The sequence below is a fragment of the Thalassophryne amazonica genome, chromosome 16, assembly GCF_902500255.1.
Source record: "Thalassophryne amazonica chromosome 16, fThaAma1.1, whole genome shotgun sequence".
Lineage (NCBI taxonomy): Eukaryota > Metazoa > Chordata > Actinopteri > Batrachoidiformes > Batrachoididae > Thalassophryne > Thalassophryne amazonica.
In genome coordinates this window covers 18,421,400-18,440,267 of record NC_047118.1, presented here as the reverse complement: position 1 = coordinate 18,440,267, position 18,868 = coordinate 18,421,400, and the positions used below count along the sequence as shown (strand labels likewise).

General features: G+C 43.1%; 1 protein-coding gene across 2 annotated transcripts in view; it reads right to left on the bottom strand.

Annotated features, from left to right (window-relative positions):
• trip10a (thyroid hormone receptor interactor 10a) overlaps positions 1-18,404 on the bottom strand; it is a 73,357-nt gene extending 54,953 nt beyond the window's left edge. For both annotated transcript variants that reach the window (XM_034189999.1, XM_034190000.1), the window contains exon 1: positions 18,108-18,404. In XM_034189999.1, the coding sequence (XP_034045890.1) occupies positions 18,108-18,131 (24 nt within the window). In that variant the 5' untranslated portion in view covers positions 18,132-18,404. The remainder of the gene's footprint in view (positions 1-18,107) is intronic.
• Between the last annotated feature and the right edge of the window lie 464 nt (positions 18,405-18,868).

The following is an 18,868-nucleotide window of genomic DNA, read 5'->3' as shown; positions in this document are numbered from 1 at the left end:
CTAATAGAATCAAAAGAATACCATAGTACTATACTGAATTGCAGCTTATTTTCTTTTTAAATTTTTGGTATAATTTCTTTGCATCATGTTGAATTGCATCGTATGGCACCAAATCACATTGTATCGCATTTTGAGGAACTGAATCGCGATAAAATACATATCAAATTGCATCGAATCGGGAACAGGGGTGAATCATATCGCATCGTATCATCGTGTATCATCATGTATCGCAAGACGTATCATACCGCTGGTAGTGTATCGAGATAGATAAATAAAAATAAAATCTGTAGTTTTTGTCAAAAGCATTTCCTTTGAGACATTTTGGCATGAATGTCTCTCCATACCTCTGAGCTCAGCCAGCTGCTGCACGTCAGTGCAGGATGTCTCATTTTGGGAGGAAAAAAAAACGTTTTGATCGATTGCAGTTTGTTTGTATTACAACATAACAAGAGGTGTCAATTGAATTAAACGGCATTTCGCTTTGAATTTATTAATTCCGACTAGACTCTATCAATCTAACTTGAATCGGCATTGAGCCGCGCAGCCTTCGTAGCCATGTGAACAGATCAGAGGATGATTCTTGTTTCTTTCTCAAAACAAGAGTCCCAGTTAGTGACTTTAATCTGCACAAAAGTGACTCACGATTGACATATTCAGGGATGAAAGTGGCGACAAACAAAAAAAGCTGTAACCCAAAATTAACCCCCAATACCACCCACATGAAAATGTTTGAATTCTAAAAGCTCTGAAATACAATCTGGGATTATTCCAGACAATAAACTGCAGTGAGTGCAGCATCCATTTAGGTGAGAAAAAAACCCAACTTTCCATATTCAAATTCATTCTAGTAGCATTATGCTCTTACTAGGATGCAGCAGTTTTCTAGCTTGGCAGATAGTTCTGGAGGAAATCACTGAAGAAATTAACAAACTGAAAATACGGTTGGACCGAAACAAACTGTCATTAAACTTAAGACAGGGATGAGACACTAGTGTGTGGTGAGTCACTAGATGTTCACAGGAAACAGTTATTTATTTCTATATTCCTTTATGTTCGTTAGTTGGTTTTATATTTAGGGCCCGAGTAGGAAAAAGTCCTACAAGGACCCTATTGTAACTGCGCTGTTTATTATTATTATTAGGGCCCGAGTAGGACAACGCCCGTACGCGCACCTCCCCCTCTAGCTGCCACCTTATCGTGGTGGGGGAGTTTGCATACCCGGATGATCCTAGGAGCTATGTTGTCGGGGGCTTTGTGCCCCTTGTAGAGGCTCCCAAGGCAAGCAGGTCCTAGGTGACGGGTCAGACTAAGGGCAGTTCAGAACCTCCATGACCAGTAAAAAAATCAAGGACCGAGACGTCGCCTGGTATGTTGGAGCCGGGGCCCCACCCTGGAGCCAGGCCTGGGGTTGGGGCTCCCACGCGAGCACCTGGTAGTCAGGCCTTAGCCCATCGGGCCCGGCCGGGCTCAGCCCGAAAGAGCAACGTGGGCTCGCCCTCCTGTGGGTTCACCACCTGCAGAGGGAGCCATGGGGGTCGGGTGCAGAGAGGATTGGGTGGCGGTCGAGGGCGGGTGGCCCGGCGGCCCGGGCCATGCGCACAGCCCCTGGCTGTTGGGACGTGGAATGTCACCTCGCTGGGGGGGGGAAGGAGCCCGAGCTTGTGCTGGAGGTTGAGAGATACCGACTAGAGATAGTCGGTCTCACCTCCACGCACAGCTTGGGCTCTGGTACCCAACTCCTGGAGAGGGGCTGGACGCTTCATTTTTCTGGCGTTGCCCACGGGGAGAGGCAGAGAGCTGGGGTCGCATTGCGTATTGCTCCCCAGCTCAGTCGCCATGTGTTGGAGTTCACTCCAGTGGACGAGAGGGTCACGTCCCTACGCCTTCGGGTCGGGGACAGGTCTCTCACCGTTGTCTCGGCCTACGGGCCGAGCAGCAGTGCAGAGTACCCGACCTTCTTGGAGTCCCTGGGAGGGGTACTAGATAGCGCTCCGACTGGGGACTCCATTGTTCTCCTGGGGGATTTCAACGCCCACATGGGCGGCGACAGTGAGACCTGGAGGGGGGTGATCGGGAAGCACTGCCTCCCCGATCTGAACCCGAGTGCTGTTCAGTTGTTGGACTTCTGTGCTAGTCAGTTTGTCTCTCACGAACACGATGTTCGAGAACAAGGGTGTCCATAAGTGCAAGTGGCACCAGGACACCCTGAGCCGGAGGTCAATGATCGACTTTGTAGTCGTATCATCTGACCTTCGGCTACGTGTCTCGGACACTCGAGTGAAGAGAGGGGCAGAGCTGTCGACCGATCACCACCTAGTGGTGAGTTGGATCCGCTGGGAGGGGAGGAAGCCGGTCAGACCTGGCAGGCGCAAACGTATCATGAGGGTCTGCAGGGAACAACTGGCAGAACCCTCTGTAAATGAGGTCTTCAACTCCCACCTCCGGGAGAGCTTCTCCCAAATCCCGGGGGAGGTTGGAGACATGGAGTCAGAGTGGACCATGTTCTCCACCTCCACTTTTGATGCGGCCGCTCGTAGATGTGGTCACAAGGTCTCTGGTGCCTGTCGCGGTGGCAATCCCCGAACCCGGTGGTGGACGCCGGAAGTAAGGGATGCCGTCAAGCTGAAGAAGGAGTCCTACTTATCTTTGTTGGTAGGTGGGACACCGGAGGCAGCTGACAGGTACCGGCAGGCCAAGCATGCCGCAGCCATGCGGTCGCAAAGGCAAAAAACACGGGTCTGGGAGGAGTTCGGGGAGTCCACGGAGGAGGACTATCGGTCGGCCTCGAAGAGATTCTGGTAAATCATCCGACGCCTCAGGAGGTGGAAGCAGCTCTCCACCAGCACTGTTTACGGTGCAGGTGGGGAGCTCTTGACCCTGACTGGGGATGTTGTCGGGCGGTGGAAGGAATACTTTGAGGATCTCCTCAATCCCATCGTCACGTCTTCCAAAGAGGAAGCAGAGACTGGGGACTCAGAGGCGGACTCATCCATTACCCAGGCGGTTAGAAAGCTCCTCGGTGGCAGGGCTCCTGGAGTGGATGAAATCCGTCCTGAGTACCTTAAGTCTCTGGATGTTGTGGGACTGTCTTGGCTGACACGCCTCTGCAACATCACGTGGCGATCGGGGACAGTGCCTCTGGATTGGCAGACCGGGGTGGTGGTCCCTCTGTTTAAGAAGGGGGACCAGAGGGTGTGTTTCAAGTATAGGGGGATCACACTCTTCAGCCTCCCCTGTAAGGTCTATTCCAGAGTACTGGAGAGGAGAATTCGAACGATGGTCAAACCTCAGATTCAGGAGGAGAAGTGGTTTTTGTCCTGGTCGCGGCACACTGGACCAGCTCTACATGCTACATCGGGTGCTCAAGAGTTCATGGGAGTTTGCCCCACCAGTCCACATGTGTTTTGTGGATCTGGAGAAGGAGTTCGTCCGTGTCCCTCGGGGCACCCTGTGGGGGGTGCTCCGGGAGTACGGGGTCCAGGGTCCTTTGCTAAGGGCTATCCGGTCCCTGTACGACCGCAGCAGGAGCTTGGTTTGCATTGCCGGTAATAAGTCAAACCTGTTTCCAGTGCACATTGGCTTCCGCCAGGGCTGCCCTTTGTCACCAGTTCTGTTCATTATTTTTATGGACAGAATTTCTAGGCGCAGCCAGGGTGTAGAGGGGGTTTGGTTTGGGAACCACAGAATCTCGTCTCTGCTGTTTGCGGACGATGTAGTTGTGTTGGCTTCGTCAAATCAGGACCTTCAGCGTGCACTGGGGCGGTTTGCAGCAGAGTGTGAAGCGTCCGGGATGAAAATCATCACCTCCAAATCCGAGGCCATGGTTCTCGACCGGAAAAAGGTGCTTTGCCCTCTTCAGGTCAGTGGAGTGTCCTTGCCTCAAGTGGAGGAGTTTAAGTATCTCGGGGTCTTGTTCACAAGTGAGGGACGGATGGAGCGTGAGATTGATAGATGGATCGGTGCAGCATCTGCAGTGATGCGGTCGCTGTACTGGACCGTCGTGGTGAAGAGAGAGCTGAGTAGGGGGGCAAAGCTCTCGATTTACGGATCAATCTACATTCCGATCCTCACCTATGGTCATGAGATTTGGCTCATGACTGAAAGAACGAGATCGCGAGTACAAGAGGCCGAGATGAGTTTCCTCCGCAGGGTGGCTGGGCACTCCCTTATGCCGCGTTCACACTGGGCACGACGCGAGCGACTGCAGCCACAGGTTGCCATGTAATTCCTATGTAAGGACGCGTTTTGGTGCCAAACCGCGCAGCGCGATGGACGCGAGTGAAGCGATTTTGACCCTTTTGCGCGTTTGTGGCGTGATATTGCGTCGCGTCTCATTGCCCACCTCCCCAATTTCAAAAATCTGAACTTTTTCATCTCGTCGCGCCGCAATGAGCAATCAGGGACTGAATATGTAGTGACGTGGAGATGTCTGGAGTTTGACTGAAGATGTGAACATGTCCTGTATCTGGTAGCAGCCTGTGAGCAGGACTTATGGCGGCATGCCGAATATTGCCTATTCGCCATGAAATTACGTTATTCCTTTTGACCGCTTTAATTTTGTCATATCATCATGAAAATTGACACAGAGGTCAAGCATGACACCCTCTTACAATTCATTGGGGCGTCGCCCATGGGCGGGGCACAATGCCTCAATAGCGCCCCCTTGAAACTTTCAAAAAAAAACTCCCCATAGGGTTTTTTTTTTTTTGGAGTAGGGAGATGAAAATTGGTACACGTGTGACTTGCATAGATGTACACAAAAAGTCTCTTGCACTATGGGTCTACGCCAAACAGGAAGTCGGCCATTTTGAATTTTCTTCTCATTTTGGCGTGATTTCCACACGTTGTATTTGAACAAACTCCTCCTAGGGATTTTGTCCAATGCACTTCAAATTTTTTTTCACAGCATCCAGAAACGATAATGATCAAAAGTTATCGAAAGCTTTTCTCTATGTCGAAGGGTGTGGCCGCTATGGCGCCGCCATTTTGACCCTTCGCCATGGAACATCAATTCATTGTAACTCCTTCATGCTTTGCCTGATTGACATGAAACTTCACGTGTGATGACGGTTGGCCCCTGAACACACCTGACCCCTCTGTTTGTACACTGAGCACCCCCTAGTGGATGAACCATCAACATGTCATAACTCCTTCATGCATTATGTGATTTGCTTAAAATTTTAACTGTGTGATGAGTGGTTGCCCCTGTGCGCACATGCCCACATCTGGTCACAAGGGGATGCAATGTCCTGGGTAGGTGGTCACGCGGAACGAGGGCCCGTATATGACTGCTTGCAGTCCTAGTTATTACTATTATTGTTGTTGTTGCTATTATTATTACTAATAATAAGAAAAATAATATATAAACAAAAATAAATTAAAAAAATTACAATTTGTAATACATTTGACTCTTTTATGACAACAAACACTGAGCCATTAATTATTATACAGAAAAATGCACACAAACGTGCTGAGATGCAAACAGCTTAATGCTAACTTTAACACTGAAAATGCCAGAAATGCTAATGCATTAGCATCGGTCCCGTTCTTAAGTTATAAAATACATCTATCAACTGTTTCAGAAGACCATAACAGGTCAGTTTAATATAAAAAAGGTAAATATTACACAGACATATGCTCTTTGGGGTTTTAGCGGGGAAAAATTAATATAAAGCAAAATAAAACAATGAACCAATGAAGCAGCAGGTCGGATCAATGCTTCATTGCTTCAAGCTTCAAAGAAGAACCGCGCTGCAGAAACGGTTCATTACAGACCCTGCAGGGTTTCTGTAATCAACGTAGAGACATGATCATTTTCCCGACAAATACCCCCCAAAACAACGGCCGCTCTGAAGGACCAATAAGGGAACCATTAAGCAAAAAGGCTACTGATGTCGGTGGATCCAATATATTTTCTTAATGATACCCGAAAAGAACCGGTTCTCGATAGCCAACCCTCTGTGGAAATACATAAAAACACATAGCCTTTGCAACGGGCTGGAGCAACTGCGCAGCGCACACATCGGCAGGCTGTGCCATGTAAAAAGGACCTTCTGATCATGTGTACACTCAACTGGTGATATACAGAGGAACAGAACGAACATCTTTGTATTATCTGCTAGCTGAGGGGATTAAATATTAGAAATTGTGGTGGGGGGGTGCACCCCCTCCCCACAGCAGAGGCACGATGTGGTATCACAGGTTCCAGGTGCACGCACTGTGTTCCGCATACGACACCATCGTCGCGGTATCGTGCACGCCTGTCCAACCATGTTGTCCCTCCCAACAGCAGGTGGAATGTCTCGCGGTTCCCAATTTCATTTTTTGTTTGCGGTATTTCGGCCAGTTTCTGCTTCTTTTACCCAATTTTGTCTTATGTGTGAAGGGGCCCTCATCAATACCCATCTCTATAAATGAATGAAATGTGTGATGAATTTCAACTTTAAGACCCAGTTTTTATAAGAGTCAGGCAGGTTTCTATTAGAGGGTGATTCATGACCCCTTCAGATTTGTCCCCAAATAATTTTATGGGTAGACATATGTTAGAAAGGAACAGAAATCACATTTTGTATCCTTGATAGGGTCCGCTTTTTTTTAGTGGGTCCTGGAAATTTGGTGTCAAAATAGCAAAAATCACAAAATTTAGGTTTTCAAATGCTCATATTTCTATGCGCCCTGACTGAGACAAATTTATTTTTAGTCTATCATGTTTGGAGTCTCCAAAAACGTGAAAATTGTGGTGGCTGGCTCAGGGCACAGTCCACAGGTGGCGCTACAAATCGCTATTTTTTTTGTAATTGTGCACATTTTCACAGGGGCGGTGTGGTGTTTTTTATGCATATAATGATAGATTAGGACCTCTTACTTTGATTTCGATGAAAATTTCAGCGTCTGACTTTGGGCGCACAAGTATGGGGTGTGCTTTTAGTTGCCAAAATGCGAAATTACCACTTTTTCGCAAAGTGATTTCTTCAAGCTCCCTTAGTCAAAAGTGATGAAATATGGCTCATATTGTCACTCAGCATCTCTAGTGTCAAAAAAAAAAAGTCAAAGTAAGAGGTCGTAATCTATCTTCACATGCATATAAGACCTTGGTTGACGAAGGGCCCAGGCCACACCGCCCATGCGAAAATGTGCACAATTACAAAAAATAGCGATTTGCAGCGGCACCTATGGGCTGTGCCATGAGTCAGCCGCCACAATTTTCACAATTTTGGAGAGTCCATACCTGACAGACAAACACAAATGAAAATAAATTTGGTTAACTCAGGGTGCACGGAAATATGAGCATTCAAAAATCTAAATTTTGATTTTGCCATTTTGGCTCATTCTGACCCCAAATTTCCAAGATCCCCTTAAAAAAAACAGACCCCATCAAGGATATTTTTAAAAAGTGATTTTTGTTCATTTCTAACATATACCCACCCATAAAAAAAAAATTGCGACAAATCTGAAGTGGTGATAAATCACTACCTGTCTGACTCTTATAAATACTGGCTCTTAATGATAATCAATATGAAAACTGGATTCTATTTAAGTGTGATTTTTCAGTAGATAAGTTGCACCAGTGTATAAGTCGCACCTCAAAAACTATTTTAACAAAAACACGAAGTATGAGTAATTGTGTTTTGTCTTTGGCAAATTTCTCTGTTATAATGTAGTGTGTAATTTTTTTGTAGACAACAAATGATATATTTTCTTCCATCTTCTTCCTCAGCCAGTCAGTAACACACTATTAAAATTACATCAAAGTAGTTTTCAACAATAGAAACTATGCTGTGTCAAGCAGTGATAACTGCCATACAACTATTATTTATCACTTCTTCACCACAGTCAAAATTATATTTGTAGATCCCACAGACACACACACATCCAAGATCACAGACAGCTGTTTAATGAAACAGTAATGTAATTAAACTGTTCTTTAAACTTTGTCTTCCGAGATTTTCTGGTAAGATGGGGGGGAATAAAAAGGGGAACATCTGAGTATCAAATAATTTTTAAAGGAATCACCCTGAGAAGTCACCAACCTACAATGCCTGGGCAGATATTTCGGCTTTGAGTCACCCTGTGGGCTTGAAAATTAGGTGCCTGGTCTAACCAGACACATCACGCTGAAGTAGTGCAGACTGACATGTTAACACTCACTATCACAGCTAAAGCCTAGCAGTCACTGATCTTGCACACTGCAAACCTGTGTCTTAAAATAGCAAGTGGATTAATGACAATCAGGGGACAGATGTCACAGAACTGGCTTGGCCACAAGGGATGAGTATCTAGCCAAACATTAGCAGCACCAATAATGCTCCCAGGGCTGTGTCAAACCTGAAGTGACAAACACAACAAATAAAAAACACAGAATGACGTGACACTCTTGCAATGAAGAGAAAAGAAACATAAATTAAAACACCTTCCTATTAATACTGAGGTTTGGATCGTTCTGTGACTCAATCAAAGTAGGACAAAATTAATTAGGTTGTTGCACCAGTATGATAGATGGAAAAAGGACAGAGAAAGAGGCCTAGAGGGGAAACACTGTAATGAGAGCACAACCTCCCCATCCTCATCTTTGCAATGCTCCATTTTACATTTTCTCCTTCCATGTAAATGGACGTGTGCATTGGTGAGCACGTGTGCACGGTACACTGGTTTAAAAAAAAAAAAAAGTGAGAGAGAGAGAGAGAAACCGTGGCAGACTACCAATCAGATTTGGGGAGTTGCAAGGAACCTGCTCTCTTCATATCCTAACCTGGATCAGCACTGATTAGAAGACACAAAATTAATCATCAATTATTTAAATAATAGACTAAATGTACATCGATTATACAAAACAAGATATTTGAACACATAACTGGATCTTGCAAAACACTTTGTTTACAAAGTGTTTCAGACAAAGCATTTGTATGAAACAATTCATTCCAAAAGTAATAAAATACCTGATAATTAAATGCAGCCTGTCTGCACATATGATGTTATTTATACTCAACAGGCTTTAAAATTCTGATTTATTACAAGCCATCAGCTATAATCATTTTGTGGACCCTCATAAAATTGCTAATTTTAAGCTTGATGTAAAGCAGGAAAGTCAGTCCCTTCAGCTGGTCCCATGTTTTTGGGGTTGCCACAGCAGATCGGAGGTCAATGTGCATGTTGATTTGGCACAGGTTTTACACTGAATGCGCTTCCTGACCCAACTCTACAATACATGGAGAAATGGGCGTTGATGGGGCTTTAACTGGGAACTTTCCACACTGAAGTGCACGAACCGCTTGTCCACCACCTCGCGATGATCTAAAGCAGGAAATTGTGAGAAAGTTAGACAAGCAGGTGCGGACACAAAAAAATAAAGTTTTAAAAATTTGGGGTAGAATTTTGGCAACAGTGCTTAAACTTGTCTTTTGACTATACTAGGGTTGGGTATCGAGAGCCGGTTCTTTTCAGGTATCGTTAAGAAATTATAAGTTAAGAGCAAGTTGACGCACGCTGGTCCTGATAAGCTGAGCTCCTCCAAAAATTTTGGGCATGCTGAAAATTTTCAACGAGTGCCAGCGTGTGACTCATACATCCCGCACATGCTAGACATCAGTTGTAGGTAAGTTATGTGATTGCTGGCAGACGTTTCTTGGAATTTACTCATCCGTCCATTAATGCTGGTTACTGATTGGCTGAAAGCTGTGGTCCGTACGCAGAACGACTGTTTCATTCACACACGGAAAAATATAAAGTCTGCCTGTTCATTTCAGTCCAATTCAGCATCACAGATGGACATGAATCCAAATAAAGTTCCTGATTTTTGAAAATGACCTCAGAAATCCTTTAATTCCTGGCTGGAAAAGCAGCATTTTAAAGCAAGTTCCTCAGTGGTTTTTTTCTGCTGCAGGTGTGTGTCTCATGCTGGTGTCGTGCTCTGAACACACTGAAGTGCTGTAATGATTTAAACTTTGCTCGCCGTCGTTGTGGTGTGATCATCAGACGACCTGATCGATCGATAAGGGTGATCATGCTGAAGGGCTGAAACGATTAGTCAAGTAACTCGAATAATTCGATCACAAAAAATGTTTGAGGCAAATTCGAAGCTTCATTTAACGTTGTAGTACATATACCAGGCCAGTGTGTGGCGCTGCAATGACCCCAGAAAAAAAAAAAAAAAAAAGAAGACTAGAGCATAACAGCTAATCAAATTAGCAACAATACCTACACCTTTCCAACGTGACACACAGTGTAAAAAATAGCCTTTTAAGAGAAAGATGGTCCACACTGATCATCTGAAATAGACCTACTGCGCATTTAAAGCAAAGCAGTGTGTCTGTCTATTTTTAAAAAACACATGGTCCGCTCTACGTGGGGAGTGGCTATTCGCCCGGCGGGCGGCAAAAGTCCTCTCAGCAAAAGTCCATTGTTTCGCTTTTTAATTTTCGCTTTTTTTGGGCAACACACAATGCTTCACAAAAACTGTAACTTAAATAATAAGAAAAAAATAAATAAATAAAAAAAACTGACGAGGGTTGCATGTTCAACCTCCAGCTGAAACACATCTGCTGAATCATAGAGAAAGAGGGATATAAAAAAAAAAAAAAAAAAATCACACAAGGACCCTGTCCACCAACATTAAAACTTAAAAATGGTTAATGAAACAAAACAAAACAACACACCCCATCGCCATTTAACCAAAATGTCAAGATTTTGGTGCAGTGACATTGTGCCACTGCTTAGTAGGGAGAGCCCTGGACTATTGATGACGTTTAAAAACGCAAAAGTACTTTTTATCCGATTACTTGATTAATTGCCAGAACAATCGACACAATACTCAATTACTAAGATAATCAATAGCTGCAGCCCTATTATACATTTAAAGTGCCGTGGCTGTCTGCAAACACCACACTGACAGATCACACAGCACTTCTAACAGCTCTCCCTGCATCCCACAATCAAGTGTTATGTCTCTTTTTTTCAGGACAACCTGTACTTTCAGAATATATATGCTATAGTGGTGTTTTTATAAGTGTAATAAAAGTTTACAATCAGAAATAAGAAAGGAAAAAATAAAGCGGGAATAATTTTCACACATATTTATTCAAAACACACAGCAAACTATAACAAACAACTATTCTGACACTTTAGAAATGTAGTTTGGGGTCTAGTACAAAGAGAATTTAGAAAGTAAATGTTCTAACAATAAACATAAATGCACATTTTGAACAATATATACAAAATGGTCCATGCGTTTTGTTTGTCTTTATGCCACATCTCAAAGCAATTTCTGTCTGCTATTACACAAAGGCTTACAACACAAACTTTTGAATTCTATGGAGCCGACTCCCTCTTGGATTGCTCGCAGTGACACTCTTTGGTCCACCACGTGAGATTGCATGAGAACCTCTTACGCTGATCACTTCATTCATATGCGCAATGCTGCGCTTTTATGCATGCAGCCAGCAGCCAGGGGGGCTGTTCAAACAGCATTCACATCCCAAAGAGTAACATATCACTGCTCCTAACAATCTTGTACCATGTGAGACTGCTCTGCCCTACGATTGGATATTGGAAAACCATGTGACAGTGAACCAATTCCGATTGGACACTCACACTGCGCACGTCATCACACAGCTTCTATGAGGAGTACAAACATGGTGGATGGCTGGCTCGAAAGTCCGCGGAGTTCACTTTTCAGAAAAAAGTAAGTTTCTATCTCATATCATTAAAAAGTTATTTATAATTTAGTAAAACTTGTACTTAGCCATCATATACGACGGCATCCGCCCCAGAGGGTTAAAGAGTCACAGCCCTCCATTCATTCACGGCAGCATTTTCCACAGTTTGTCCGTTCATCAGCATTCTGTACACAATGAAAATGGTCCACCAAGATAAAAAAAATGAAATAAAAAAATATAATAATGTTTTATTACTCCGTTTCTGATGCGCACCACACCGTGCAGTACCGACCCGAACTGCTTGGGTGTAAACGGGCAGACGCTGGTTAATCATCAAGGTGTGACAGCTGCATTAATATATCAGACGTATGACAGTGTGCGCCAGAGTTTTTAAAACGGTCAGCATACGTAGGCTAAATTGTCAAGGTGTGACAGGGCGTTAACTATGAAGTCACAATGTGTATAATAATGGGTAACACTGCTACATTGTAGTGAGTGTAACATTTGTGCCACACCTTGAAAGCAATTGCTCAGCACATTGGAAACATTTACAAAGAAAACCAAATATTAATAGTGCCAGCACACTGAAAAGGTAAGTGCTTTCGATTAGACCTTCCAGTAAACAATTTGTAAATAGCTCTACTTAAATTATTTTTACTTGTAGAACGTGCAGTGATTGCAGTGGTCCTAGTGGGTGCATGGTAGTAACATTGGCAATGTTTCCAGTAGTAGCGATGTTAGATGTAGAAGTAGTTCTCGCTGATGGCTGTGAAGCATTTCCGTGTGCGCTATTCTGCCCAAAGACAGTGAAAGTCTCACAAGCCAAAGATCTGAGGTGGCTTCTGTTCAAGCAACTAAAACCAGACCAGGGCTTCCACCAACACATGGAGCATGGGCCGAACACATGCAGTGAGGTCATCTGCAGGCAAACATCTAGACTCAGGACATAATTCTGGACCCAGTCATCCCTGATCCACTCACTCTGGGCTGGAAAGATTAAGATGGTAAACTGATGCTTGTACTGTTGCTTGCTTTTACAGAACTCTGTCACTGTGGAGGGGAAGGGGACATTTGCGCCAATATATTTTCCCTACCACCAGAGAAAGGACACTCAAAACTAAATAAAAACTGAAACATAACTATTACAATGGCATTCATTGTGTTTAAGTACTTGTTGAAAATGTCATTATACTGAATAACTTGAGAACAACAATTTAGAGCAATTGAAATCACTATTTACAGCCACATGATATAGATTTTCAGGTGACTTTTTTTGTCTTATTTTTCATGCTGAAATGAATTTGCTTTCTCCAAGTACCCTAAACCCCCTCAGAAAAATTCCCAACATGCATTTTGTTACTTTATGGAGTGTTTAGGATAGATTAAATGCATTTGCGAAGATTCAACACAAATTTTTTTTTTATATTTACATTAGCCAATATAATATAGAAGCTGCACTCTCAGAGTGCATATTTCCTCATGGGATACTTTTGTCAACCACCAGAAGAAGGAAATCAAAATTGTGATTGTGATTTTTGTATCATGGAATGGGAATGTTAAAGAATGCAATAAAAAAAAAAAAAAAAAAAAAAACACCCACGTGTAATATTAAACAAACTGAAGAAATATTTCAGTAAAAATATCTTTATCTCCATTGACAAAAATCTTACTTCAGTCTAGCCAACAAACAGAGAGGGAAGAGAACCTCCACCTGTCCTTTTGATTGGCATCAGCAAAGATCAAAACAGATGTAATGTCACAACGTGGGTTCCATGTAACCATTATCTTAAGCCCCAGTCACATGACACTAATGAAGGACACAGAAGCCAAAATGAAACAAGAAATCTGGAGTTACGAGGTCTGTCCAAAAAGTATCAGACCTTTTTATTTTTTTTCATAAACCATATGGATTTGAATCATGTGTGCTTGCATGAGCCAACCTTGAACCTTCATGTGCGATTTTTTTTTTTACGCCTGTCGGTTGCATCATTTGCCTGTGAGCAGGCTTTGTGTGAGCACTGGTCCTCCCCCTTCGTTGGATTTTCATTGCGAGGAAAATGTCTGAACGATTTGGAGCTTTGCTGCATCAAATTTTTCCAGAAACTATGAGAGACAGCCAGGTGGAAACCATTTGGAAGATTCAGATGGCTTTCGGTGACAATCCTATGGGCATCACACAGATTAAGGACGGCGCACGACGGAGAGTGCGCCGCGCTCCGAGCAGCAATCGACAGGCTGAAACGACCAGATCATTTCCAAAGTGAACGCTGTGTTGATCCGGGATGTCGTCTGACTACCAGAGAAATTGCAGAAGAGGTGGACATCAGCACTTTTTTGGCACATTCCACTGTTACAGGAGATTTTGTAATGAAAGACGTGCGGAAGTTGGAAGTCTCACAGGACGTGTTGTGACATGTCCAGCTCTTACACAATTCCTCGGATACTCACTCGACTGAAAAGCCACCGAAAGCCGTCTGAATCTTCCGAATGGTTTCCATCTGGCTGTCTCTCACAGTTTCTGGAAAAATTTGATTCAGCGCTACTCCAATCGTTCAGACATTTTCCTCGCAATGAAAATCCAACGAGGGGGGAGGACCAGTGCTCACTCAAAGCCTACCCACAGGCGAATGATGCAACCGACAAGCATGAAAAAAATCATGCATGCGCACGAAGGTTCAAGGTTGTCCATAAGGTTTTTGAAAAAAATAAAAAGGTCTGATACTTTTTGGACAGACCTCGTATGTTGACTTTTGGAGACATCGTTTAACCGTCGTCCAGCTTCGTTCCTGTAGCTGGCACTTTGTCAGAGTTTTCAAACTGTTGGAAAATGTGAACGAATCCCGACGACAACTTCAATTTGTCCGTATTTCGTTTTGCTTTCTGTCTTGATGGTTCTTCATCGTTTGCATAGTTCCCGTACCAGCAGCGTTATGTTTGTCGTCCAACCTCCCAAGTCCGACTTCTTGCATGAACATTGACAATATCTGAACAGATCAATAACTAAAGATCCAATGAGCTGAACGTGACTCGTCCATATGTGGGACGAAAAGCAACGTTGTCATACAGAAACAATAGCAACAAGAACATTTTATAAACTACCGTAACTATTTATGCACGTTTGCATGCTGTCTGTGTGGCTGTGCACACACAAACAGCTGTGTGCCACAGATGGCTGCGTGCACATTCGCATGCTATCTGTGGCTGAAACGATCCATGGTATGCAACCATACGTGTGCGCACACGTTTTTGTGAAGACAAACCTGTTGGCAGGACAACCAGAACTCGCACCTGCAGGTGCCGTGGAAAGTGCACGTTGGCTGCAGAAATGATCACAGGCTGGCACTCGGTCTGATACCTGCTGTCAAGTCACGTCATCATGAATGCTTTGTTTTGATTTTGTTTAAAGAGTCAAGGTCGCTGTTCGCTTCATTTATCTTTTGTTAGTTTTGTTTCATTCTTTTATGCGCTCTGGACTCGCAGGCTCAATCATCCACTTTTTCCTCAACGATTTGTGACTTTTTTCCCCCTTCATTCAGCTAACGCCATGTGCCGTGTGACTGGGCCCTTAACGAATGTATAAAGTGGCATAAGGATCATGCAAAAACAAAAGCTCCTGGATCCCTACTTCAAAGTCAGATCAACTTTGGCAGGTTAGATGACATCTTCTTTTTGATGCAGACTCTGGAACAATATTCCAAACCATATGCAATGAAAAGGTTTCAAAATGTTCCAGAACCATATTTTGAGTTTGCCATCACTAAGCAAACTACAGAAAAAGTTCCCTCCACTGTTGATTGGCAATCAAAGAACATACACTTACTGCAAAGTTCAAAATAGATATACAGTTGTATGCAGAGGTTTGGGCACCCCTGATAATTTTAATGATTTTCCTTTATAAATCATTGGTTGTATAGATCAGAAATTTCAGTTAAATATATCATATAGCAGACAAACACACTGATATTTGAGAAGTGAAATGAAGTTTCTAGTATATACAGAAAGTGTGCAATAATTATTTAAACAAAATTGGGCAGGTGCATAAATTTGGGCACCCTTGTCATTTTACTGATTTGAACACATGTAGCACTAATTATTAGAACACAAAGTTGGTTTGGTAAGCTCACTGACCCTTGACCTCCTCACACAGGTGAATCCAATCATGAGAAAGGGTATTTAAGGTGGCCATTTGCAAATGTTTCCCCTCTTTGCATCTCTTCTAATAAGTGGCAACATGGGAGCCTCTAAACAACTCTCAAATGACCTGAAAACAAAGATTGTTCAACATCATGGTTTAGGGGAAGGATACAAAAAGCTATCTCAGAGATTTCCGCTGTCAGTTTCCACTGTGAGGAACATAGTGAGGAAATGGAAGACCGCAGGCACAGTACTAGTTAAGGCCTGAAGTGGCAGGCCAAGAAAAATCTCAGATAAGGTGAACCAAAGGATGGTGAGAATAGTCATAGTCAACCCACAGACCTGCTCCAAAGACCTACAACATGATCTTACTGCCGATAGTGTCTCTGTGCATCGTTCAACTATACAATGCACTTTGCACAAGGAGATGCTGTAATGCAGAGGAAGCCTTTTCTGCATACACGCCACAAACATAGTCGCTTGAGGTATGCTAAAGCACATTTGGACAAGCCAGCTTCATTTTGGAATAAGGTGCTGTGGACTGATGAAACTAAAATTGAGTTATTTGGACTGAACAAGGGGTGCTATGCATGGCTGAAAAAGAACACAGCATTCCAAGAAAAACACTTGCTACCTACAGTAAAATTTGGAGGTGGTTCCATCATACTGTGTGGCTGTGTGGCCAGTGCAGGTACTGGGAATCTTGTTAGAGTTGAGGGTCACATGGATTCCAGTCAATATCAGCAGATTCTTGAGAACAATGTTCATGATTCAGTGACAAAGCTGAAGATGCGCCGGGGCTGGATCTTTCAGCAAGACAATTAGCCTAAACACTGCTCAAAATCTACTAAGGCATTCATGTAGAGGAACAAGTACAACGTTCTGGAATGGCCATCTCAGTCCCCAGACCTGAATATTATTGAAAATCTGTGGTGTGATTTTAAGTGAGCTGTCCATGCTCAGAAACCAACAAACCTGAGGTGTTTTGTAAAGAAGAATGGGCCAAAATACCTTCAACCACAATCCAGACTCTCATTGGAAGCTATAGAAAGTGTGTAGAGGCTGTTATTTCTACAAAAGGAGGATCTAATAAATATTTATATTTTTTTTTTTTTTTCTGTTGGGTGCCCAAATTTATGCACCTGCCTAATTTTGTTTAAAGAATTATTGCACACTTTCTGTAAATCCTATAAACGTAATTTTACTGTTCAAATATCAGTGTGTTTGTCTGCTTTATGATATATTTAACTGAAATTTCAGATCCAGACAAACAATGATTTATAAAAGAAAAATCATGAAAATGATCAAGGGTGCCCAAACTTTTGCATACAACTGTATCTGTGCTGTCACACTGTGGGTTCTGTGCCATATCATCTGCTGGTGTTGCTCCACTATGTATTATCAAGTCCAAAGGCAAAGATTTTAGACCACTTCATGCTTCCATCTGTTGACAAGCTTTATGGAGATGCTGATTTTCTTTTTCCAGCAGGACTTGGCACCCACCTCCAGTGCCGAATATACCCAGACCCGGTTTGCCGACTGCAGCTGATTGACCTCAAAGACAAGACAGAGATTCTTTTAACGGGGTATTGTCAAGACGAAGACGAGAGATACCAGAACCAACAATGCAGACGAGCTGAAGGCCATTATCAAAACAACCAGGACTTCCATAACACCTCAGCAGTGCTACAGGCTGATGAGCTACATCCCACACGTCACATGGATGCAGTAATTCATTTAAAAAGGAGCCCAACCACGTGTTGAGTACATAAAAATGAACATACGTTTTGACTTTATGAAATATTCTAATATCGAGATACTTTAAAATTCAAATAAAAATGCTTGAAACATTTTAGTTTGTATATAATGAGTCTGGAATATATATAAAAAAAAAATAGGTTTTCTGAAATAAATGACAAAAAACATGTAACAGTTGTGTTGCTCTACGAGTGAACTGCTGTTAAACAAACGACAAGCATCTGTGGAAGCAGAGTGTCAGAAAAACAAATCTACAGCTCTCCACACGCATAACAAAGGGAAGGAAAGACATAACAGCTTTGTGCAAAAATTTAAAAGAACCAACGACGGGCAAATATCCATGCAGCACCGACAACTGAGACGTCTAACGTTAACGACACGAAGCTAACGTGTCCGATAATGGAATCATGTCTCGTAACCTGCGTTGACACGAGCGGCGGGCAGTTCGTTTCTCAGTTAGCATTTCAAGCTTTTCTTCAGACACTTATCCCTCACAAACGACGACCTTCTCGGTGAAGAAACGGCGTCACAGCACGAAATAAAAACAGCATTAACGGGACTTACCCAAAGCTCGGTGCCCCAGTCCATGCTCAGCTTGTTGTCCACAAGCTACCCGAATACAAAGAACTTGTCCAAAGTTATTCCCTGCAGCTCGGAGGACGATCCTAGTACATATATTCCCGAGGTGATAAAATCATAAACAGCCTTCTTTTTCTCTTGCCTTTAATAAATACTGTAAACCTGCATCATAATTCGCAAATGAAGATGAGCTGGTAGCCGTTAATCCAGTTTGTTCACATATTTCTCACAGCAAAGGAAAGAGGATAAACTAGCATTCACATCCGCGTCACTCCCAAATCCTAACCTTAAAGAGGCAGCGTGCCGAGGAATACCGCTTCGACAAGCTACTCCTGAGCATCCTCAGCACTCCTTGAGCAAGACATTAGTTTAATTTGTGACGGAGTTAAACCCCAATGCGGATGCTAATATATCGTCTTTAGCGTCAAATCCTGAGGAGGCTAAAACAGATGCTAATATGGATTCGTGACAACTTTTCTGTCAAAATGCTGAATATTAAAAAGATTTTTTTCTGAATAACTTTTAAGAAAAAAAAAAATCATACTGTGCACAATATGGACAAAACTAAAGGTGGGCGGATCGATCCTAATATTGAAAATTTCGATACCAACGCTGGTATTGATATTGAACATCCTTGTGTAAAAAGATTAATACTCAAGCTTTTTTCTTTCCTGCACGCACTGACTGCTGCGCACACAGATTCATCAAAGTCTACTCTGTCTGTAAGAGCAGCGCTGCGCTGTGTC